The sequence below is a fragment of the Gobio gobio genome (assembly GCF_949357685.1).
Source record: "Gobio gobio genome assembly, chromosome: 19".
Lineage (NCBI taxonomy): Eukaryota > Metazoa > Chordata > Actinopteri > Cypriniformes > Gobionidae > Gobio > Gobio gobio.
Window position 1 is genome coordinate 1622983 of NC_137112.1, and position 26475 is coordinate 1649457.

The 26475-nt window shown below is 38.3% G+C and overlaps 1 protein-coding gene across 1 annotated transcript in view; it reads left to right on the forward strand.

The window, feature by feature from the left end:
* The window catches only part of LOC307143523 (uncharacterized protein), a 29773-nt gene that overhangs the window by 330 nt on the left and 2968 nt on the right, over nucleotides 1-26475 (forward strand). Inside the window, exons 2-9 of the mRNA XM_079845160.1 lie at nucleotides 3880-4113; nucleotides 4194-4250; nucleotides 12040-12961; nucleotides 15654-15704; nucleotides 19387-19467; nucleotides 21963-22518; nucleotides 25113-25295; nucleotides 25372-25438. Of these exons, the coding sequence (XP_079701286.1) occupies nucleotides 3880-4113; nucleotides 4194-4250; nucleotides 12040-12961; nucleotides 15654-15704; nucleotides 19387-19467; nucleotides 21963-22518; nucleotides 25113-25295; nucleotides 25372-25438 (2151 nt within the window). The remainder of the gene's footprint in view (nucleotides 1-3879; nucleotides 4114-4193; nucleotides 4251-12039; nucleotides 12962-15653; nucleotides 15705-19386; nucleotides 19468-21962; nucleotides 22519-25112; nucleotides 25296-25371; nucleotides 25439-26475) is intronic.

Sequence of the window (26475 nt, forward strand, 5' to 3'; positions counted from 1 at the left end):
GAACCACAATTTCGGATTTTCATCTGTTTAGATGAGCATACACCGGAATTTGCATTTAGGCTGAAACATTATGTTCACATATAAACTGTAAAAATGAAAATATATTTATTTTAAGAACATAAAGGTGGTAATATCACTGAGAGTCTGATAGATTCTGGTCTCAATCAGTATGAAAGGCCATTAAAGGAATGAAATCAGACGAATCTTATTCTGCTTATTCTAAATGAATGAATGGATTATTCGGTGAAGCGTCTCTCCTCCAGGTCAGATATTAACGCTGACGTGTCTCACACACACCTGACCTGTCTCACACACACCTGACCTGTCTCACACACACCTGACCTCTCTCACACACACACCTGACCTGTCTGTCATTCACTCACTCATCGGTTTGGTTCTTTAGTCCTTACCTGTAAACTTTAAGCTCATCTAGTGTACTAAATTAAAACGAATTATTCATGTTTTATTTATGCATTTCTTCTCTGGTTATTATTATTTATTTTAAGTTCAGTCAACTATTAAAATATAGTAAAATATATAATGGTAGCATTAGTTATATTCATTCATTGTTTCTACTATAAAATTGCAAGCTTCAGTATCTACAGCTTTATTGTAGTACTAGTAACTCTAATATTTTGTGTTTCCGTCGTTATATATATATATATATATATATATATATATATATATATATATATATATATATATATATATATATATATATATATATATATATAATATATCTCTGAAAAAAAAAATCAAATTCTGACTTGAAGAATTGCAAGACAAACTCAGAATTGTAAAAAATAAACTCGGAATTTCAAGAACAAACTCAGAATTGTAAGTTATAAACTCAGAATTGTAAGTTATAAAAGAATTGTAAGTTATAAACTCAGAATTGTAAGAAATAAAATCGGAATTGTAAGTTATAAACTCAGAATTTCAAGATATAAACTCAGAATTGTAAGTTATAAACTCAGAATTGTAAGTTATAAACTCAGAATTGTAAGTTATAAACTCAGAATTGTAAGTTATAAACTCAGAATTGTAAGAAATAAACTCGGAATTGTAAGTTATAAAACCAGTTTTTTTAAGATAAAAACTTGAAATTTCAAGATATAAACTCGGAATTTTAAGTTATAAAACCAGTTTTTTTAAGATAAAAACTTGAAATTTCAAGATATAAACTCGGATTTTAAGTTATAAACTCAGAATTTTAAGTTTTAAACTCAGAATTGTAAGTTATAAACTCGGAATTGTAAGTTATAAACTCAGAATTGTAAGTTATAAACTCGGAATTGTAAGTTATAAACTCAGATTTGTAAGTTATAAACTCAGAATTGTAAGTTATAAACTCGGAATTGTAAGAAATAAACTCAGAATTGTAAGTTATAAACTCAGATTTGTAAGTTATAAACTCAGAATTGTAAGAAAAACTCGGAATTGTAAGTTATAAACTCAGAATTGTAAGTTATAAACTCAGAATTGTAAGTTATAAACTCAGAATTGTAAGTTATAAACTCAGAATTTCAAGATATAAACTCAGAATTGTAAGTTATAAACTCAGAATTTCAAGAAATAAACTCAGAATTGTAAGTTATAAACTCAGAATTGTAAGAAATAAACTCGGAATTGTAAGTTATAAACTCAGAATTGTAAGTTATAAACTCAGAATTTCAAGATATAAACTCAGAATTGTAAGTTATAAACTCGGAATTGCAAGATATAAACTCAGAATTGTAAGTTATAAACTCAGAATTTCAAGAACAAACTCAGAATTGTAAGTTATAAACTCAGAATTGTAAGTTATAAACTCAGAATTGTAAGTTATAAACTCAGAATTGTAAGAAATAAACTCGGAATTGTAAGTTATAAACTCAGAATTGTAAGTTATAAACTCAGAATTTCAAGATATAAACTCAGAATTGTAAGTTATAAACTCAGAATTTCAAGATATAAACTCAGAATTGTAAGTTATAAACTCAGAATTGTAAGTTATAAACTCAGAATTGTAAGTTATAAACTCAGAATTGTAAGTTATAAACTCAGAATTGTAAGTTATAAACTCAGAATTTCAAGATATAAACTCAGAATTGTAAGTTATAAACTCAGAATTTCAAGAAATAAACTCAGAATTGTAAGTTATAAACTCAGAATTGTAAGAAATAAACTCGGAATTGTAAGTTATAAACTCAGAATTGTAAGTTATAAACTCAGAATTTCAAGATATAAACTCAGAATTGTAAGTTATAAACTCGGAATTGCAAGATATAAACTCAGAATTGTAAGTTATAAACTCAGAATTTCAAGAACAAACTCAGAATTGTAAGTTATAAACTCAGAATTGTAAGTTATAAACTCAGAATTTCAAGATATAAACTCAGAATTGTAAGAAAAACTCAGAATTGTAAGAAAAACTCAGAATTGTAAGTTATAAACTCAGAATTGTAAGTTATAAACTCAGAATTGTAAGTTATAAACTCAGAATTTCAAGATATAAACTCAGAATTGTAAGTTATAAACTCAGAATTTCAAGAAATAAACTCAGAATTGTAAGTTATAAACTCAGAATTGTAAGAAATAAACTCGGAATTGTAAGTTATAAACTCAGAATTGTAAGTTATAAACTCAGAATTTCAAGATATAAACTCAGAATTGTAAGTTATAAACTCGGAATTGCAAGATATAAACTCAGAATTGTAAGTTATAAACTCAGAATTTCAAGAACAAACTCAGAATTGTAAGTTATAAACTCAGAATTGTAAGTTATAAACTCAGAATTGTAAGTTATAAACTCAGAATTGTAAGAAATAAACTCGGAATTGTAAGTTATAAACTCAGAATTGTAAGTTATAAACTCAGAATTTCAAGATATAAACTCAGAATTGTAAGTTATAAACTCAGAATTTCAAGATATAAACTCAGAATTGTAAGTTATAAACTCAGAATTTCAAGAACAAACTCAGAATTGTAAGTTATAAACTCAGAATTGCAAGTTATAAACTCAGAATTGTAAGTTATAAACTCAGAATTTCAAGATATAAACTCAGAATTGTAAGAAAAACTCAGAATTGTAAGTTATAAACTCGGAATTGCAAGATATAAACTCAGAATTGTAAGTTATAAACTCAGAATTTCAAGAACAAACTCAGAATTGTAAGTTATAAACTCAGAATTGTAAGATATAAACTCAGAATTTCAAGTTATAAACTCAGAATTTCAAGATATAAACTCAGAATTGTAAGTTATAAACTCAGAATTTCAAGAACAAACTCAGAATTGTAAGTTATAAACTCAGAATTGCAAGTTATAAACTCAGAATTGTAAGTTATAAACTCAGAATTTCAAGATATAAACTCAGAATTGTAAGAAAAACTCAGAATTGTAAGTTATAAACTCGGAATTGCAAGATATAAACTCAGAATTGTAAGTTATAAACTCAGAATTTCAAGAACAAACTCAGAATTGTAAGTTATAAACTCAGAATTGTAAGATATAAACTCAGAATTTCAAGATATAAACTCAGAATTGTAAGAAAAACTCAGAATTGTAAGTTATAAACTCGGAATTGCAAGATATAAACTCAGAATATTATTTTATTCAGATATTTTTGAATTCTGTGGTGGAAACGAGCCTCTATAGCTTTGACTGTTTTCACCATAGTGAAGGTCACAAGTGTTGTTCACAATATAAACTGCATTTTTATGTTTACGTTTTTGGCCAAACATAATGTAAACACTGTTCACAGTAATCTTATTAATACCCATGTGTGATCTGAACTGGGAATGGCCTTCTCTTACACATGTGATTCCAGGATGAGTGGGAATAGTGGGAGCTCATTATCATGAGTGCGTCCAGCGTTGTTCTGTGATTTATCCACAGGTTGAGTTTGATCTGGATGTGGGACGGCTCTCTGATGCTCTCCACGGAAGCCTGGATCCTTCCATTCTATCCCTCTTTCAGGAGAAGACTCTGACTGACAGTGTGGAAAGCGAGGCGTCTCTTCTGTCGGCGCTGAGTGAGATTTTGGACAGTGTGGATGTGGAGACGCTGTCGCCCTTTGACCTCCTGCCAGACGCAGAGATCTTCTCCATTCGGAAGGGTCCAAACCACACGGTCAGTCTAATGGTCCTCAAGTTCTCATTGATGTAAAGCAGATATAGTTCCTTCACTTCTGTCCCACCTTTCCCTCGCAGCTCCGGGATCTCAGACCGGATCCATGCCTCTCCCAGCCCGCCTCAAAGTCAGGAAAAGTGAGTTTCCTCTGCTTTATCCTGTTATTTGTTGAAGAGAAACTGTGTGTGTGTGTGTGTGTGTGTGTGTGTGTTCAGTCCAGCTGTATCTAGAGGACAGCCCATACTGGACTTTAACAGATGCAAAAGTTTAAAAACGTGTCCGATAACCGAATAATTGACCAATAGTTTTTAAAATCCATTGAAAATGAGTAACAATAGTGACTTAAAGGCACACTATGTAACATTCTTGCGGTTAAAAAAATAAAACTGGATGCTTTTAGCGGAAGAACATCGTTTAACAGGGTTCTAGCATTAATTAGCATTGTGCTAAATGTTCTACCACATTGCTAACATGTATCTGCATGTTACTATCATTAATTATCATCTTGTTAACATGTTTAACAGGTTTCTAGCATTAATTAGCATTGTGCTAACATGTTCTAACACATTGCTAACATGTATTAGCATGTTGTTAGCATTAATTAATATTTAGTTAACATGTTTAACAGGTTTCTAGCATTCGTTAGCATTGGGTTAACATGTTCTAACACATTGCTAACATGTATTAGCATGTTGTTAGCATTAATTAATATTTAGTTAACATGTTTAACAGGTTTCTAGCATTCGTTAGCATTGGGTTAACATGTTCTACCACATTGCTAACATGTATTAGCATGTTGTTAGCATTAATTAATATTTAGTTAACATGTTTAACAGGTTTCTAGCATTCGTTAGCATTGGGTTAACATGTTCTAACACATTGCTAACATGTATTAGCATGTTGTTAGCATTAATTAATATTTAGTTAACATGTTTAACAGGTTTCTAGCATTCGTTAGCATTGGGTTAACATGTTCTACCACATTGCTAACATGTATTAGCATGTTGTTAGCATTAATTAATATTTAGTTAACATGTTTAACAGGTTTCTAACATTAATTAGCATGGTGCTAACATGTTCTAACACATTGCTAACATGTATTAGCATGTTGATAACATTAATTAGCATTTTGTTAACATGTTTAACAGGTTTCTACCATTAATTAGCGTTGGGTTAACATGTTCTAACACATTGCTAATATGTATTAGCATGTTGCTAGCATTAATTAATATTTGTTAACATGTTTAACAGGTTTCTAGCATTAATTAGCATGGTGCTAACATGTTCTACCACATTGCTAACATATATTAGCATGTTGTTAGCATGAATTATCATTTTGATAACATGTTTAACAGGTTTCTAGCATGTTCTACCACATTGCTAACATGTATTAGCATTTTGCTAGCATTAATTAACATCTTGTTAACATGTTTAACAGGTTTCTAGCGTTAATTAGCATGGTGCTAACATGTTCTACCACATTGCTAACATGTATTAGCATGTTGATAGCATTTAATTAATTTTTTTAATGAATTAACATGTTCTAACACATTGCTAGTATGAATTAACATGTTGTTAGCATGAATTGACATTTTGTTAACATGTTTAACAGGTTTCTAGCATTAATTAGAATGGTGCTAACATGTTCTACCACTTTGCTAACTTAAATTAACATGTTGTTAACATTAATTAACATGTTTTAACACACTGCTAACATCAATTGGCATTTTGCTACCGTGTTTTAATTGGTTGCTATCATTAATTAGCATGGTTATAACATGTTCTATCACATTACTAACGTGAATTAACACTGCTTATGTGAATTAACATGTTTTTAACACATTGCTAGCATGAATTAACACGTTTTAACACATTGCTAGTATGAATTAACACGTTTTAACACATTGCTAGCATGAATTAACACGTTTTAACACATTGCTAGTATGAATTAACACGTTTTAACACATTGCTAGCATGAATTAACACGTTTTAACACATTGCTAGTATGAATTAACACGTTTTAACACATTGCTAGTATGAATTAACACGTTTTAACACATTGCTAGCATGAATTAACACGTTTTAACACATTGCTAGTATGAATTAACACGTTTTAACACATTGCTAGTATGAATTAACATGTTGCTAGCATTTGTTAACATGAATTGACATATAGCATATTTTAGCACACATAGCATATTTTAGCACACATCTAGCATTAGTTAGCATTTGGTAACAAGTTTGAACACATTGCTAGCATGATTTAGCATGTTGCTATTATGTTGTTGAATGCCATGAATAACTAACATAATTCAATGTGTCGCTTGCATGTTTTAACATTTTGTTAACATGATTTAACATGGTAGCATGATTTAGCATGTTACTAGCATGATTTTAACATGATTTAGAATGTTGCTAGCATGTTTTAGCATGTTGTCATGTTTTAACATTTTGTTGGCATGATTTAACATGCTGTTAGGATGAATTAGCATGTTGCTATCATGTTTTAACTTTTTGCATGATGCTAGCAAGCTTAAACACGTTGATAGTATGAATTAGCATGTTGTCCTCAGCTCTGCTAGTTAGGGGTGCACCGATCCGATATTAGGATCGGATATCGGCCGCGATACTGACAAAATAGCTGGATCGGGGATCGGAAAAATTAACAGATCCACAAGCCGATCCAGGTGTTTTTTTCCGTCGCAGCAGAACCTCCGTCATTCGTCAGCTTCACGTGTGTCGCATGCTAGAAGCAACATTGAGCGAGCCAGAGAGTCGGCTGTGTGGAGGAGATATTTCACGCTTGCCACGCCAACTAGTTCGTCGCTGTTTCGAGGGTATTACTGCAAAGTCAGGGTCTTTCCTGCATTGACATGTTTTTGACGGCCAAAGCCTAATTTGATGAGTTATTGTGATTTACGAGTGATGTAGAACAGATGCTGCGCTGACTGAGTGACAGAGAGACCGATCTGAGAGCTCCTCCCCCGCGCGCGCTCTCTGGGTCTTCAAAATAATCAGTGTTCGCTCTCATATTTCACATATTAATCCAAATCAAAAGCTCGGAAGACCGAAACCATGTTGCACGTGACACATTCGGACAATTTTGTCCTTGAAATATCACTGGGTGTGAATTGCGCTCAAAAAACATTGACTCTTCTCTGACCAGCTGACATAAAGCATACTTTCAATAAGCGGGAGACAAATTATATCCAGTTATGAAGTGTTTTCTGTGTGTTGACATCTTTCGCGATGTTCTAACAGACGGGATTCACACACAACGCGTCTGCTAATGTCCGATTCGTGACCTAATGACTCCTTTGAACCGAATCATTTTAACGACTGGCCAGAACAACTGATCTGTCCAACACTGAACTCATGAATCAGTTTATTAATTTACTCAGAACGCAACTGAAATGAGAACACAAGTGCTTACCCATTTTAGCAAGAGTGAGTAGTAAGAATTATTTTTAATTATCAACAGTATTTCATCTTATTTCTGTTGACAATGTGTAGTAAAATAAATAGGCCTAGCCTACAATAATTTAATCTGGAGTGAGGTGAAACCAGAACAAAGTTGTTATTAGCTAGCTGAAAATTTTTATTAAATTGCATATGGCAGAAAATTAGACTATTTGTTAATTTGTAATGCTACTTTTTTAATATTGATATGATTATATACCAAAACAATTATCTGTAGTGTAAAAAATGTTTGGTAACTGTCAGATTACTATTGTATGTTTGACCAATACACTGTTTTTTGTTTCCACTGCTACATTTTATTTATTTAAAGAAGTTAGATTACATTCTATTTTAGATTTGAATGCACAATTGTTTTTTAAATAAATAAGAATTCAACACCTTACATACATCTGTTATTTTGTCTTAGTTATGTTTAGTTAGTAAAGTCTGGTGCCTTTAGTCTCTTCAAGGAAGGTATAAGGTGGAAGATATACAGTTTATTATTAATTCAACAATATATCGGATCGGTATCGGGTATCGACAGATACACAAAGCCCAGGCATCGGTATCGGTATCGGGACTGAAAAAGTCGGATCGGTGCACCCCTACTGCTAGTGTTAGCTTAGCAAATTTTGATTTAGTTTTAGTCATATTTTAGTCGCCTGAATTGTTTTTAGTTTTAGTCTCCTAAAATCTAATGAGTTTAGTTCAATTGTAATACATTAAGCATTTAAGCGTTACATAACCGACTGTCACTTGAACTGACATTTTGACGTCATTTTGTTTTTGACATTAAAAATACACGAAAGAGCTCAATTTATTTTTTGTTTGTTTTTTAAAAACATCTATATAGTTTTTATAACTTTGTATTTCTGCTTTAGTCAGTAGGCCATATCAGGTTAAGCTAAAGCTTCAAACACGTTTGTTTATTTATTTTTTATAATTTAATTTATTTAATTTCAAGTAATGAAGATTTTTTTTCATGATTTTAGTGAACTATTATAACCCTGATACTTTATTGAATATGTGTCAAATACTGGTCTTTCCTCCTGACTATGAATTAAATTAAATACAGTTTATTGTGCAAGCAAAAACGAATATATAATGCGTGACTTTTAATGATAAACAAGCTGGAAATACACCAGGACTCTTATTTTGAAATGTCTGCGCCTCTATTGCAGTTGCAGGAGCTCATTCAAGTTCAGGAGATAAAATATGCATTATTACAACCGTCTAAAACATATTACTATATAAACATCGTAAAGTAAACATTAATCAGCATTAGTTGATAAACACTGGTCTGGCACAAATATTAAATCACATCAAATCAGGCATTTGTTAACTATTTTGTAAGAAGTAATTTCCGCAATACTGCGCGTCTCCTTCTCTAGCTCTCAAAATTAGCAGATTCAACACTTTCACTGTTGTTTCGGGAGCTGACGGAAATCAATGCCCACGTCTTTTTAAACTTCGCCAATTTGAACATGCGAGCGATTTTATAGAATTTCATAATACCTGGGGCTCTTAAGAGAGTTTTCTTTGTGTTCAACACACACACACACACAAGCCTAAAGAGCTCGCGCATTCCAAATTAAGTTGTTTTTCCGTAGTCAAATACACACACAATTATGTAAAAAATGTCCATCTTTAGTGAGTCGTCACATAAACACAGTTGGTTGTGTCTTTCGCGAATGTAAATAGTGCAATAGTGTGCGTGCAAATATAATGAAATCTAAACATCACTGGTTGAAACGAACGCTGGAGATTTCATGATATTTAAACAATACGATCTTATGTGCGTTGACGAGTGTTAAAAGAAAATATATGTCTAACTTAAAGGGTTAGTTCAGCCACAAATGTAAATTGTGTGATTAATGACTGAGCCTCATGTGGTTGGACACCCGTCAGACCTCCGTTCATCTTCAGACACAAATGAAGATATTTTAGTGTAAATCTGATGCTCTGAAAGGCCTCCATTGGCTCAACTTTACACTCTCAAGACCCTTAAAAGACACTAAAGACTAAAGTTACAAAGTCCATCTCACTACAGCGGCTCTACAATAACTTTATGAAGACGAGAATAGTTTCTGTGCGCAAAAAAACCCTAAATAACGACTTATATAGTGATGACGATTTCAAAACACGGCCTCATGAAGCTTCGAAGCGTTATGAATCAGTGAGTCGATTCAGCGGTTCAGAGCGTTATGAATCAGTGAGTCGATTCAGCGGTTCAGAGCGTTATGAATCAGTGAGTCGATTCAGCGGTTCAGAGCGTTATGAATCAGTGAGTCGATTCAGCGGTTCAGAGCGTTATCAATCAGTGAGTCTATTCAGCGGTTCAGAGCGTTATGAATCAGTGAGTCGGTTCAGCGGTTCAGAGCGTTATCAATCAGTGAGTCTATTCAGCGGTTCAGAGCGCTATGAATCAGTGAGTCGAATCATGATTCGGATCGCGTGTCAAACCGCCAAACTGCTGAAATTTGCCGATCCAAACCGCTGAATCGACTCACTGACTCATAACGCTCTGAAGCGCTGAATCGACTCACTGATTCATAACGTTCTGAACCGCTGAATCGACTCACTGATTCATAACACTCTGAATCGACTCACTGATTCATAACGCTCTAAACTGCTGAATCGACTCACTGATTCATAACGCTCTTAACCGCTGAATCAACTCACTGACTCATAACGCTCTGAACCACTGAATCGACTCACTGACTCATAACGCTCTGAACCGCTGAATCGACTCACTGATTCATAACGCTCTGAATCGACTCACTGATTCATAACGCTCTGAACTGCTGAATCGACTCACTGATTCATAACGCTCTGAACCGCTGAATCGACTCACTGATTCATAACGCTCTGAACTGCTGAATTGACTCACTCACTGATTCATAACGCTCTGAACTGCTGAATTGACTCACTGATTCATAATGCTCTGAACCGCTGAATCGACTCACTGATTCATAACGTTCTGAACCGCTGAATCGACTCACTGATTCATAACGCTCTGAACCGCTGAATCCACTCACTGATTCATAACGCTCTGAACCGCTGAATCCACTCACTGATTCATAACGCTCTGAACCGCTGAATCGACTCACTGATTCATAACGCTCTGAACCGCTGAATCCACTCACTGATTCATAACGCTCTGAACCGCTGAATCGACTCACTGATTCATAACGCTCTGAACCGCTGAATCGACTCACTGATTCATAACGCTCTGAACCGCTGAATCGACTCACTGATTCATAACGGTTCGAAGCTTCATGATGCCGTGTTTTGAAATCGTCATCACTATATAAGTCGTTATTTAGGGTTTTTTTGCGCACAGAAACTATTCTCGTCTTCATAAAGTTATTGTAGAGCCGCTGTAGTGAGATGGACTTTGTAACTTTAGTCTTTAGTGTCTTTTAAGGGTCTTGAGAGTGTAAAGTTGAGCCAATGGAGGCCTTTCAGAGCATCAGATTTACACTAAAATATCTTCATTTGTGTCTGAAGATGAACGGAGGTCTGACGGGTGTCCAACCACATGAGGCTCAGTCATTAATGACACAATTTACATTTTTGGGTGAACTAACCCTTTAATTAGATGGTTTGATTTATGTCCTCACCTGTCGATCTCTTAATGTCTAATACAAGACAGGAATGGCGAGTGACGATGCTTGGCAAGGTTTGATGGTTCTTCAGCAGTTTTATAAGCAAAGTAATGCCAAATTTCACGTCTAATCCTCTCTTTAGTTTTTTAGTTTTAGTTTTGGGTGTGTTGAGTGAGAATCAACTGTTGGATTCATTTTGTTCCTCTATGGCCCCACATTTGCCGGTTTTGCATCAGTGTGTGTAGCGCAATGCCATCTAGCGGTGAACTTCGGAACAGCAGCATATACCAAAATAAGCAAAATCATGATATTGTACTGTTTGAAATAAAATATATACCGGTATTTTCCCAGTACCAGTATAGCGCGCATCCCTAGTTCTGACTGGATCTCTTCCCTAATCCACCCTCTCTAACATTCTCGTCTCGTTTTTATTTGTTGACGAAAATTACAGTTGATTTTCGTCATAGTTTTTGTCATCCAACACTAGTTTTTATTTAGTTATCGTCTCGTTTTCGTCAGTGAAAAAAGGTTGTTGACGAAAATTATTCGTCAACGAAATTAACACTGGTTAGGACACCAGTGGGGTTGTCCTAAAGTTAAGACAGATTTTAGGATTTTTTGTCGAGTTAGGATGCTTCTGTAATACCCGTTTCCTATCCATAGTTAAGATAAGATTATGCACATAGGAAATGTCATTCTGTAATAGCCTTTGTCCTAAATGCGGTCCTAACTGAAATTGCCGTGGTTTCCAAAACCGATAAGATAGGACTCTAAAGTTAAGATGTTTCTGTAATACGCTCCCAGAAGCTAAAGCAGAAGGTGTGGGTGTAACCGCTAGTGTTGTGTGTTTCTCCATCAGGAGGTGGTGCTATCGGACCGCCAGCTGAGACCCCGCCCCCAGAGCCCGAGACCACGCCCCCAGAGCCCGAGACCCCGCCCCCAGAGCCGCTTCCGCATCGAATCCGACCCGGTGTTCCCTCAGGATGGACATGAGCTGCTGGCAGATCTGGTGAGACTCATGCACCCATACTGCAGGAGCGCTGAGGAAGAGGAAGAGGAAGAGGAGGAGTTTGTGGATGTGGAGGGGTACGAGGAACAGGACAACCAATCAGGACGAGGCAGCGGCTCCTCTGTGATGTGCGAAGGGGATGGGGATCCAGACGCAGAACCCAAGGCTCAGGATGAGTGTGTTCTGGAGGAGAGCGGGAAACCTCGGCGCAGCGCTTTAGCCAAAACTAGCGGCGCCGGGCGGACGAAGAAAACCGTGAGCTTCGCCATCAACCTGACCTCCGTTCAGGAGATCCCCCCTGATGACATCACTTCCCCTCAGAAGCCCAGAGCGCTCAGTCTGCAGCAGTACCGCCTCCTCAGGCAGAACCAACAGCCGCTGGAAGACAAACGGACCGACTATCGGACAAAATGGCCGTCGCTTCCTGACCTTCCCAGGGAGCTGCCGCCCATCCTTCTGGACCCGTTTCCACTCGCCCCGCATCCAAACACTCGTTCTGGAGCGAAAGCGCCGGCTGAGGGGAAGATGAGAGCGGCCCGGCCACAGGAGGTCACTCGCCCCCCCGCCGTCAAGGTCATGTGCGTTGACCCTCCAAACCCGGTCTTAGTGCCCTTGAAACCCACATCATCAGCGATACACACAAGCCCCGCCCACCCAGACCCAGCAGAACCGCTGGATTCAGAGCCAGATGTGTGTGTTTCCTGTGAGGAGGTCCGACTCGCTGAGGTCACACCGGGGTCACCAGAACCTGCGGCCAGCTGTGGCGAGATCGGTGAGCTGACCTCCAATGATGAGCTTAGCATTCATAAAAACATTAAAACAAAAATTGTTACGAATGTCAACTGAAATACTTAGTAAGTAGCATTTCTCATTCTCATTGTATGTACTAAAACTAAATATACAACTAAAATTAATAACTTCATAGACAATTTTAAAATAATAAAAACAGAACAAATGTACAAAAACGATTAAAATTTGAACTGAAACCGAAAAAAATTAAACAAATTAATTTAATAATATACACATTATAATAGAAACTAAATAGACAAAACAAATAAATGATAATAACAACAAACTGACAATTTTTTTTAATTAAAATGTAAATATAAAACAAAAAAATTATAAAATAATGAAACAAGAATTGAAATAGACAATAAAACAAACGAGTAAAATGGAAACAAACTAAAAAATACTCAAACTAACTAAAATTCAAATAAAAAACTATTTAGAATATGTATAAACTATAATAGAAACTGAAAACTAAACAGATTATAGAAACTAATGGAAAAAATAAAAAGCAAACTAATAAAAACAGACAAAAATACTAAAACTTGAAATACAAATGGGAAAAGTAAAAACAAAGCTTTTTTAAAACAATAGAAACTAGACAATAAAGCTAAATAGAAAAAAGCTGACAGAAACACAACAAAATGACTAAAATGAAAACTACAAATATAAAAACAATTATAATATTTATACAAATTATAATAGAAACTAAATAGACAAAACAAATAAATGATAATAACAACAAACTGACAATTTTTTTTATTAAAATGTAAATATAAAACAAAATGATTATTAAATAATGAAACACAAAACAAAATGGACAGTGTATGGAATGGACGAGTAAAAACTAAAAATACTCAAACTACCTAAAATTCAAATATAAAAACAAAACAATTATTTAAAATATTTATATAAATTATAATTGAAGCTAAATAGATAAAACAAATAAGTGACAATAACAATAAACGGACTAAAACTGACTAAAATGGAAATATAAAACAAAATTATAAAATAATGAAACAAGAAACTAAATAAACAAACAAACAAAAAATACTAAAACTAAAATTCAAATAAACTATTTAGAATATTTATAAACTATAATAGAAACTAAATTGAAAAAATAAAATGCAAACTAATAAAACAGACAAAAACACAAAAATACTAAAAACTTTAAAATAAAAATGGAAAACAAAGCTTTTTTTAAATAATAGAAACTAGACAATAAAGCTAAATAGAAAAAAACTTTAAATGACAGAAACACAACAAAATGACTAAAATTAAAATTACAAATATAAAAACAATTAAAATATTTATTAAAACTAATACAAACTAAATATGACAAAATCAAACTAGTAAAAATTAAAAACAATACTAAAGAATACTAAAACAAAACTATTATTTAAAATATTTACAAAAACTATAATAGATACTTGAAACTAAATGGACAATAGAAAACTAAATGGAAAAAATCAAATAAGCAAACTATTAAAAAAAACTAAACAATTACTAAAACGTTCAAATTTAAATGGAAAATATAAAAACAATATATATATATATATAAAAAGTAATAGAAACTAAATAGACAATAAAAAACTACATTGAAAACCACGAATAAAAATGACAAACGCACTACAAAATTATTCAAACTTTAACTAATATGAAAATAGAAAAACTAATAAAAATTAATTACAAAAAATTATAAAAAACGAATAGAAACTAGAAATTAAATAGACAATAAAAACTAAATAGAAAAAACTGAAACAAAATGACAATTACAAACGAACTAAAATGAATAAGGATAATATAACAAAGTAAAACATTATTTAAAATATTTATAAAAACTAATAGAAACTTAGAACAAATAAAATACAATAAAATACAGAAAATTACAAAAATACTAAAACTAACAAATTCAAATAAAAACAGAAAATATAAAAACTACAATTTTATTTAAATTTATTTAAATATTTACAAATATTTTATTTTGATCTAACCCTAAACTATAAATTAAATAGAGATTATAAAAGATTATTTAAAATATTTATAAAAACTATGAAACTAATGAAAATTACAAAAAAAATACTCAAACTAAACAAATTCAAATAAAAACAGAAAATATAAAAACTAAAATGTATTAAAAAAATTAATAGAAACTAGCAATTAAATAGACAATAAAAACTAAATAGAAAAAAACTGAAACAAAATGACAATTACAAACAAACTAAAATGAATAAGGATAATATAACAAAGTATAACATTATTTAAAATATTTATAAAAACTATAATAGAAACTATAAAAAAACTAATGAAAATTACAAAAACACAAAAATACTAAAAATAACATATAAAAAAACTAAAATTTGATTTAAATATTTACAAATATTTTATTTTGATCTAACCCTAAGCTATAAATTAAATAGACAATAAAAACTAAATAGAAGAAAGCTGATAAAAATGACAAAACAACAAAATTACAAACTTTAACTAAAATTAAAATGGATAATACAAAAATAATTTTAAATATTTATAAAAACTACAATTGAAACTAGAAATGAACATAAATATGACAAAAACACACTAGAAAAGTAACTGAAATTCAAATGAAAAATCTAAATTAAATTCAAAATATTAATAAAATCGATAATACTTCATCAATGCTAATTGTGTGTGTTTGTCAGGGATTGAAGCCGCTGATCTGACCAGCCTTCTGGAGCAGTTTGAGACTCAAGGTATGATCATGTGTCCCTTCACGTGTGTGTGTGTGTGTGTGTGTGTCCCTTCACGTGTGTGTGTGTGTGTGTGTGTGTCCCTTCACGTGTGTGTGTGTGTGTCCCTTCACGTGTGTGTGTCCCTTCACGTGTGTGTGTGTCCCTTCACGTGTGTGTGTCCCTTCACGTGTGTGTGTGTGTGTGTGTGTGTCCCTTCACGGGTGTGTGTCCCTTCACGTGTGTGTCCCTTCACGTGTGTATCCCTTCACGGGTATGTGTCCCTTCACGTGTGTGTGTGTCCCTTCACGGGTGTGTGTCCCTTCACGTGTGTGTGTGTCCCTTCACGTGTGTGTGTCCCTTCACGTGTGTGTGTGTCCCTTCACGGGTGTGTGTCCCTTCACGTGTGTGTGTGTGTGTGTGTGTGTGTGTCCCTTCACGGGTGTGTGTCCCTTCACGTGTGTGTCCCTTCACGTGTGTATCCCTTCACGGGTATGTGTCCCTTCACGTGTGTGTGTGTCCCTTCACGTGTGTGTGTGTCCCTTCACGTGTGTGTGTGTGTCCCTTCACGTGTGTGTGTGTCCCTTCACGTGTGTGTGTGTGTGTGTGTGTGTGTCCCTTCACGTGTGTGTCCCTTCACGGGTGTGTGTCCCTTCACGTGTGTGTGTGTCCCTTCACGTGTGTGTGTGTCCCTTCACGTGTGTGTGTGTCCCTTCACGTGTGTGTGTGTCCCTTCACGTGTGTGTGTGTGTGTGTGTCCCTTCACGTGTGTGTCCCTTCACGGGTGTGTGTCCCTTCACGTGTGTGTGTGTCCCTTCACGTGTGTGTGTGTCCCTTCACGTGTGTGTGTGTGTCCCTTCACGTGTGTGTGTGTGTGTGTGTCCCTTCACGTGTGTGTGTGTGTCCCTTCACGTGTGTGTGTCCCTTCACGTGTGTGTGTGTGTGTGTGTCCGTCCCTTCACGTGTGTGTGTGTGTCCCTTCACGTGTGTGTGTGTCCCTTCACGTGTGTGTGTGTGTGTCCCTTCACGGGTGTGTGTCCCTTCACGTGTGTGTGTCCCTTCACGTGTGTGTGTGTGTGTCCCTTCACGTGTGTGTGTGTCCCTTCACGTGTGTGTGTGTGTCCCTTCACGTGTGTGTCCCTTCACGTGTGTATGTGTGTCCCTTCACGTGTGTGTGTGTGTGTGTGTCCCTTCACGTGTGTGTGTGTCCCTTCACATGTGTGTGTGTCCCTTCACGTGTGTGTGTGTGTGTCCCTTCACGTGTGTGTGTGTCCCTTCACGTGTGTGTGTGTCCCTTCACGTGTGTGTGTGTGTCCCTTCACGTGTGTGTGTGTCCCTTCACGTGTGTGTGTGTGTGTCCCTTCACGTGTGTGTGTGTGTGTCCCTTCACGTGTGTGTGTCCCTTCACGGGTGTGTGTCCCTTCACGGGTGTGTGTCCCTTCACGGGTGTGTGTCCCTTCACGTGTGTGTCCCTTCACGTTTGTGTCCCTTCACGTGTGTGTGTGTGTCCCTTCACGTGTGTGTGTCCCTTCACGTGTGTGTGTGTGTGTGTCCCTTCACGTGTGTGTGTGTGTGTGTGTCCCTTCACGTGTGTGTGTGTGTCCCTTCACGTGTGTGTGTGTGTGTGTGTGTCCCTTCACGTGTGTGTGTGTGTCCCTTCACGTGTGTGTGTCCCTTCACGTGTGTGTGTGTCCCTTCACGTGTGTGTCCCTTCACGTGTGTGTCCCTTCACGGTGTGTGTCCCTTCACGTGTGTGTGTCCCTTCACGTGTGTGTGTCCCTTCACGTGTGTGTGTGTGTCCCTTCACGTGTGTGTGTGTGTGTCCCTTCACGTGTGTGTGTGTCCCTTCACGTGTGTGTGTGTCCCTTCACGTGTGTGTGTGTCCCTTCACGTGTGTGTGTGTCCCTTCACGTGTGTGTGTGTGTCCCTTCACGTGTGTGTGTGTCCCTTCACGTGTGTGTGTGTGTGTGTGTGTGTCCCTTCACGTGTGTGTCCCTTCACGTGTGTGTGTGTCCCTTCACGTGTGTGTGTGTCCCTTCACGTGTGTGTGTGTGTCCCTTCACGTGTGTGTGTGTGTCCCTTCACGTGTGTGTGTGTGTCCCTTCACGTGTGTGTGTGTGTGTGTGTGTCCGTCCCTTCACGTGTGTGTGTGTGTCCCTTCACGTGTGTGTGTCCCTTCACGTGTGTGTGTGTGTGTCCCTTCACGGGTGTGTGTCCCTTCACGTGTGTGTGTCCCTTCACGTGTGTGTCCCTTCACGTGTGTGTGTGTGTCCCTTCACGTGTGTGTGTGTCCCTTCACGTGTGTGTGTGTCCCTTCACGTGTGTGTGTGTGTCCCTTCACGTGTGTGTCCCTTCACGTGTGTATGTGTGTCCCTTCACGTGTGTGTGTGTGTGTGTGTCCCTTCACGTGTGTGTGTGTCCCTTCACATGTGTGTGTGTCCCTTCACGTGTGTGTGTGTGTGTGTGTCCCTTCACGTGTGTGTGTGTCCCTTCACGTGTGTGTGTGTCCCTTCACGTGTGTGTGTGTCCCTTCACGTGTGTGTGTGTGTGTCCCTTCACGTGTGTGTGTGTCCCTTCACGTGTGTGTGTGTGTGTCCCTTCACGGGTGTGTGTCCCTTCACGTGTGTGTGTCCCTTCACGTGTGTGTGTCCCTTCACGTGTGTGTGTCCCTTCACGGGTGTGTGTCCCTTCACGGGTGTGTGTCCCTTCACGTGTGTGTCCCTTCACGTGTGTGTCCCTTCACGTGTGTGTGTGTGTCCCTTCACGTGTGTGTGTCCCTTCACGTGTGTGTGTGTGTGTGTCCCTTCACGTGTGTGTGTGTGTGTGTGTCCCTTCACGTGTGTGTGTGTGTCCCTTCACGTGTGTGTGTGTGTCCCTTCACGTGTGTGTGTGTGTGTGTCCCTTCACGTGTGTGTGTGTCCCTTCACGTGTGTGTCCCTTCACGGTGTGTGTCCCTTCACGTGTGTGTGTCCCTTCACGTGTGTGTGTGTGTCCCTTCACGTGTGTGTGTGTGTCCCTTCACGTGTGTGTGTGTGTGTGTGTGTGTCCCTTCACGTGTGTGTGTGTCCCTTCACGTGTGTGTGTGTCCCTTCACGTGTGTGTGTGTCCCTTCACGTGTGTGTGTGTGTGTCCCTTCACGCGTGTGTGTGTCCCTTCACGGGTGTGTGTCCCTTCACGTGTGTGTGTGTCCCTTCACGTGTGTGTGTGTCCCTTCACATGTGTGTGTCCCTTCACGTGTGTGTGTCCCTTCACGTGTGTGTCCCTTCGTGTGTGTGTGTCCCTTCGTGTGTGTGTCACTTCACGTGTGTGTGTGTCCCTTCACGTGTATGTGTGTCCCTTGACGTGTGTGTGTGTCCCTTCACGTGTGTGTGTGTGTGTGTGTGTGTGTGTGTCCCTTCACGTGTGTGTGTCCCTTCACGTGTGTGTGTCCCTTCACACGTGTGTGTGTCCCTTCACGTGTGTGTGTGTTCCTTCACGTGTGTGTGTCCCTTCACGTGTGTGTGTCCCTTCACGTGTGTGTGTCCTCGGCACAGAAGACGTCACGGACACATGGCATGAATGATGTTTGCATGATCAGGGCAATCTTAGCTATTAAATCTCTAGAAACACGGCCGGACGTCACAGGGAATCCTCATAGCAGCTAACCGCTAACATCAGTCGCTCTTACCCGTCTGTGTGTGTTCTTCGATGTGTGTGTTCTCTGCAGCGTCCGAAGGGCAGATGCTTCCAGATGTTCCCCCGGATGAGCCTCCGGATCGACGGCAGACGGACCTCAGCAGCACCGCAGGTCAGAGTTCATCTCAGAGTTAGTGCTCTGCTCAGTTTGAGCTCCTCATGGCTCCGCCCCGCCTCTGTCCGGTGGAGCATCTCTGCTTGTGTGCAATGCAATTATTAATGTTTTCATTACTCATACACACTCACCTAAAGGATTATTAGGAACACACACTAATTCTGTGTTTGACCCCCTTTGGCCTTCAGAACTGCCTTAATTCTACGTGGCATTGACTCAACAAGCTGCTGAAAGCATTCTTTAGAAATGTTGGCCATATTGATAGGAGAGCATCTGCAGTTGATGGAGATTTGTGGGATGCACATCCAGGGCACGAAGCTCCCGTTCCACCACATCCCAAAGATGCTCTATTGGGTTGAGATCTGGAGACTGTGGCGGCCATTTTAGTCCAGTGAACTCATTGTCATGTTCAAGAAACCAGTTTGAAATGATTGGAGCTTTGTGACGGTGCATTATCCTGCTGGAAGTAGCCATCAGAGGATGGGGACATGGTGCTCATAAAGGGATGGACATGGGCAGAAACAATGCTCAGGTAGGCCGTGGCATTTAAACCATGCCCAATTGGCACTAAGGGGCCTAAAGTGTGCCAAGAAAACATCCCCCACACCATTACACCACCACCACCAGCCTGCACAGTGGTAACAAGGCATGATGGATCCATGTTCTCATTCTGTTTACTAGGGCTGTAATCAACCAAAGAAAATCTTGGTCGACTGAAGTCCTGAAATTTTAGACTAGAAATCGACTAAAAATGACGTTAGGAAAAAAAAACGTTAAATGAATAAGCTGCACACTGTGCGCAGTACTTGGTAGGCTTGTTGTCTGCCTAAATTAATTACAAATAAACATAAAAACTAGTAGGCTATTTGCAGAATATTAAATTGTTTTTGACCTGATTATTTTGCACTGAAATGAGTCTGACACACGAGTCTGTCGGCTCTGACAGCGCTGCATCACGTGCATCATCATAGCCCATAAATTCCCGAAAATATAGTACTATGTTGTCAACTATCATCACAAGAACTTTTGAGGAATATGCAACATAATTTAGACAATTGTTTTTGTCATATGTATTATAATAACTGACAGACACTATCATTTTAGCCGCTCCGTGAACATAGGATCAGCTCAGCTTCGCGGCTGAGACACGAATAGACTATTAACTTAAAGCTTTTACTCTTAAACACAAAAGGCACGTCCACTTTAATAAAAAGGAATATTTATTAAACAAGATCAAGAGCAGAAAAAACGCTCTCACAATTAAATAAATAATATACAGCAAACTAGCCTTCTTCAATCTGTCTCTCTTCTCCAGTGGGTTGGGCTAATCCAAAAGAAGTGAAAATAAGGGGGTGTTCTGAAGACGGCCTGATACCTGTGAAACAGCTGCTCTGAAAACACCCCCATTAGCAATTAGTGCTTTCACCTGACGAAATGAACGCGGCAAAACGGACAGTACAGATCCACTTTTGCGGCACGACTGAAGCGTGGTGTTGTGACGCTTCCCCTCATGTGTATGTTGATGGGCGGCCGTGCGTTTGAGCCAGCGGGGAATTAAAAACAAAGGACCCGCGAGAGACTTCTCTTCTCCAGTGGGTTGGACTAATCCAAAAGAAGTTAAAACAAGAGGGGTGTTCTGACTGTTACCTGTGAAACAGCTGCTCTAAAAACACCCCCATTAGCAATTAGTGCTTTCCACCTGATGAAATGAACACGGCGCGGCAAAACTGATTAAATGGACGCAGCAAAACTAATGAAATGAACGCGGCAAAAATCGACCAATCAGAATTTTGGTCGAGCCAGAATGCATCGACTAATAATCGACTAATGGACTGGGAGATTACAGCCCTACTGTTTAAGCCAAATTCTGACTCTACCATCTGAATGTCTCAACAGAAATCCAGACTCATCAGACCAGGCAACATTTTTACAGTCTTCAACTGGTGCAAATTGTCGCCTCTTTTTCCTCTTTGTAGTGGAGATGAGTGGTACCCGGTGGGGTCTTCTGCTGTTGTAGCCCATCCGCCTCAAGGTTGTGTGTGTTGTGGCTTCACAAATGCTTTGCTGCAGACCTCGGTTGTAACGAGTGGTTATTTCAGTCAAAGTTGCTCTTCTATCAGCTTGAATCAGTCGGCCCATGACCTCTGACCTCTAGCATCAACAAGGCATTTTCTCCCACAGGACTGCCGCATACTGGATGCTTTTCCCTTTTCACACCATTCTTTGTAAACCCTAGAAATGGTTGTGTGTGTAAATCCCAGTAACTGAGCAGATTGTGAAATACTCAGACCGGCCCGACTGGCACCAACAACCATGCCACGCTCAAAATTGCTTAAATTGAACAGGTGTTCCTAATAATCCTTTAGGTGAGTGTAGATGGATTGACATTAGGATACAGATATGACATTATGAATATGCTAATGAGGGCATGATGTCATCAGCTACTATTTGAATGCAGTTGGTCATGTTCATGATTGTTTCCCGCCCTCCAGGACTAACTCCGCCCGCCACTCCTCCACATCAGGTCTGGAGGCCCCTGGTGCCGGCCAAAGGGACCAAGCCTGAATCTGTGAAGTCTAAAACCATTCAGATCATCGAACCCCGCCCACTGCCGCCCAGCAAAACTCATTCAAAACCTTCCCTTCCCACCTTCAGTCCTGCGTTAAATCCCGCTCCGGCTTTCCTGGACCACGACTACTGCGGGATTCTGGGCGGCAAGACGTCTTTCGACTCGCACTCGAGTGCTTATGACTGCAGGACGCTGTCTGAGGGGGCGTGTCTTCCCGGTTCGGTGCTGCTGTCCCCTGACAGCTCCCCCTGCAGGATGGATGCGTTCGAGGAGGCGGAGTCTCTGAGGGGGCGGTCCTTACGCTTCTCCTCCCGCTCTCCGAGCCCATTGGACCGTGGGAGGGTGAAGAGGCGGGGTTATGATGGAGGATACTGTCGCTCCAACTCCAGTTCAAGGTCGTCCTGCTCCTCTTGTTCATCATCATCATCATCATCATCGTCGTCGTCCCGCTCCAGGTCTCGCTCACCTCCCAGAAAAAGGTAAACGGAAGCTCTTGCTACTAAAACACAGGAAAAATGTAGTTAAAATAGTCATGATTTTCACTTAACAGCACACACAAACAATACAATATACACAGATCAGGCATAACATTATGCCCAGCTTTACACTGATGATCTGTTAGTGGGTGGGATATATTAGGCAGCAAGTGAACATTTTGTCCTTGGAGTTGATGTGTTAGAAGCAGGAAAAATGGGCAAGAGTAATGGTGCGTTCACACCTGACGCGAATTAAGTGTTTCGTGCGAGTGATTTACATGTTAAGTCAATGCAAAGATGCGAATAGACATTCTGCGTTGTGATTTGCGCGAATGAGGCGGCGCAAATTGAGCGTTTGACGCGTGATTTGCGCGAGTTAAAAATCTGAATTTTGGCAGATATTCGCGCCGTGTTAACCAATCAGGAGCTTGCTTTAGTAGTGACAACAATGAGAAGAAAATCTGGTTTATATTAATCATATATTAATATCTGGTTCAGACAAGTGTGCATATGATTATCACTGTGATAACATTAAATGACATGAAACACAACCCAGTCTCTTTTTGTTAAATGCAAGTTTATGTTTGATCAATAATACAAAAGTATAAGTAAAAGGTATAAGAAGCTACACATGAAATAAAGCAAACAATTCAGTCAAACATTCAAAGTCAGCGCTAGTCGGCTACAACGCTAACGTAAAGTTAAATAGCCTAAAATAAAAAAGTAATAAAACTTCCCTTTGCCCTCAGGAGCTCGAAACTCCACACACACCAGATCACATGTTCAGAGAGGAGCTCTCTTTAGAAACCACAGATTTGAGCTTTAAACAACTACATTATCACCTGAAAAACTCTTAAAACTATGTTTTGTCACACATTAAAGGGTTAGTTCACCCAAAAATGTAAATTGTGTCATTAATGACTGAGCCTCATGTGGTTGGACACCCGTCAGACCTCCGTTCATCTTCAGACACAAATGAAGATATTTTAGTGTAAATCTGATGCTGAGAAAGGCTTCAGATAGGCCTCCATTGGCATTCAGTACATTTACACTCAAGACCCATAAAAGGCACTTAAAACGTCGTTACAAAGTCCATCTCACCACAGTGACTCTACAATAATTTTACGATGCGACGACAATAGTTTTTGTGCGCAAAAAAAAATCAAAATAACACCTTTATCCAGCTTGTTCTTGTCTTCCGTGTGTGTCTCCACGACGCATGCGTGAGAATATGAGCAGATCCGGCGTTCGGGAATCCATGAAATGCCACTTTAGCCCCATTTTGAGAACTACACCGAGACCTAAAGCACGATCAGTGTAGAATTCAACAGCTGAGAGACGCACGTCTTCCTCTGCTCGTAAACAAATCTCTTCTGGGTCATGTGTCCGAACGCCGGATCTGCTCATATTCTCGCGCATGCGTCGTGGAGACACACACGGAAGACGAGAACAAGTTGGATAAAGGTGTTATTTTGATTTTTTTTTGCGCACAAAAACTATTGTCGTCGCATCGTAAAATTATTGTAGAGCCACTGTGGTGAGATGGACTTTGTAACGACGTCTGTTGTGAAGTGAATGTCACGCGCGAATGAAGCGAGTAAATGTTCAAGCGTCCAACTTCGCACGAATAGCACGATTTATTCACGTCATTCGCGTCCGGTGTGAACGCCACATAAGGATTTGAGCAAGTTTGACAAGGGCCAGATTGTGACGGCTAGACCAGTGTTTCCCAACCGGGGTGCCATGTGACGAGAGCAGGGGTGCAGTGTAAAAGTCCTTTAGATATATATATATTTCACATTTTTCAAATAGTTCTCTCTTTGTTAACTTTGTTCAATGCATGCGAGTGCTGCCGTATGTTCGAATATGTTCAGTCATTTTCGCCGTCATCACCCGGGTTTAGTGCCAGAAGACGCGAATGAGAAGTCACGCGCGCTGTGAGAAAATGTGTCTCCGTGCGCTCATCCGAGAGCGCGCACACGTCTCACAGCGTGCAAATATTGAGTTCTCTTTCAAGTCTTGCTCTTGAACGGACAAACTCACACAAAAAGTATGTCAACATGTCCATCATGATGAGTATTCTAGCAGACATAGTCTGAATATGCCTTAAGTGAACTTTATACAGTCGATAAAGACGACGCATATCCGAGCATTAGGTCTTAAAGGGGCAGTAGCCTTTACTGCTGTCTGTTTAATGTCAAACAAAAGACAAGGACATCACTCACTGCTCTTGATTGAATAGCTTTTGTAAGTTTAATAGGATTCATCTTTATTTTATACACTCAAATATGCAATGTTATTTTACATTTGATCAATATCTGTACCTGAAAACTAATGTTAGACGTACCTGAAAAACCTGAAAAGCATAGTTTATTTTATTAGTATCTTTGCTCAATAGTATTTATTTGTGCTGCTGCTTGTATTTAAATGATTTGTTCTTATTATTTTGTTTATTTTTATTTGACAGTAGTCCTTTTTTTAGTCCGGCCACAGGGTCATGAAGGACCAGTGGAGAACCGGCCACAGGGTCATGGGCGGCCAAGGCTCATATGGGGCGGCACATTACAACATCTCTGTTTATGTTTTGCTGATCTCAGGTACAGGGCCAGGCATTCAGGAAGCAGTTCCTCCTCGCGCTCCAGTTCCCGCTCGTCGTCTCGCTCTCCCCCCCGCAAGCGTGGACGCCGCTGCTCCAGATCCCGATCCAGATCGCAAACCAGATCCCGATCCAGGTCTTTATGCCGCTCTGGCTCGCCTGAGTCTCCCTGCACATGGACGAGGTCAGTGTGAACACAGTAGGGAAGTGTGACTCTTCTTCTGTGGTGATTGTGAGTTTAAACGTGTCGTTGTTCTCAGTCGCAGACAGAAGGAGCTGAACCGGCGGCGTGAAGAGGCTCGTAAACTCCGGCAGCAGAAAGCCATCGTAAGTGTACACACACCATCAGTGTTGGGGAAAGTTACTTTGAAAAGTAATGCATTACAATATTGCGTTACTCCCTTAAAAAGCAACTAATTAGGTTACTTAGTTACTTTTTAAGAAAAGTAATGCATTACAAATTGCGTTACTCCCTTAAAAAGTTACTAATTGAGTTACTTAGTTACTTTTTAAGAAAAGTAATGCGTTACAATATTGCGTTACTCCCTTAAAAAGTAACTAATTGAGTTACTTAGTTACTTTTTAAGAAAAGTAATGCGTTACAATATTGCGTTACTCCCTTAAAAAGTTACTAATTGAGTTACTTAGTTACTTTTTAAGAAAAGTAATGCGTTACAATATTGCGTTACTCCCTTAAAAAGTAACTAATTGAGTTAATTAGTTACTTTTTAAGAAAAGTAATGCATTACAATATTGCGTTACTCCCTTAAAAAGTAACTAATTGAGTTACTTAGTTACTTTTTAAGAAAAGTAATGCATTACAATATTGCGTTACTCCCTTAAAAAGTAACTAATTGAGTTACTTAGTTACTTTTTAAGAAAAGTAATGCATTACAATATTGCGTTACTCCCTTAAAAAGAAACTAATTGAGTTACTTAGTTGATTTTTAAGAAAAGTAATGCATTACAATATTGCGTTACTCCCTTAAAAAGTAACTAATTGAGTTACTTAGTTACTTTTTAAGAAAAGTAATGCATTACAATATTGCGTTACTCCCTCAAAAAGTAACTAATTGAGTTACTTAGTTGATTTTTAAGAAAAGTAATGCATTACAATATTGCGTTACTCCCTTAAAAAGTAACTAATTGAGTTACTTAATTACTTTTTAAGAAAAGTAATGCATTACAATATTGCGTTACTCCCTTAAAAAGTAACTAATTGAGTTACTTAGTTACTTTTTAAGAAAAGTAATGCACTACAATATTGCGTTACTCCCTAAAAAAGTAACTAATTGAGTTACTTAGTTGATTTTTACGAAAAGTAATGCATTACAATATTGCGTTACTCCCTTAAAAAGTAACTA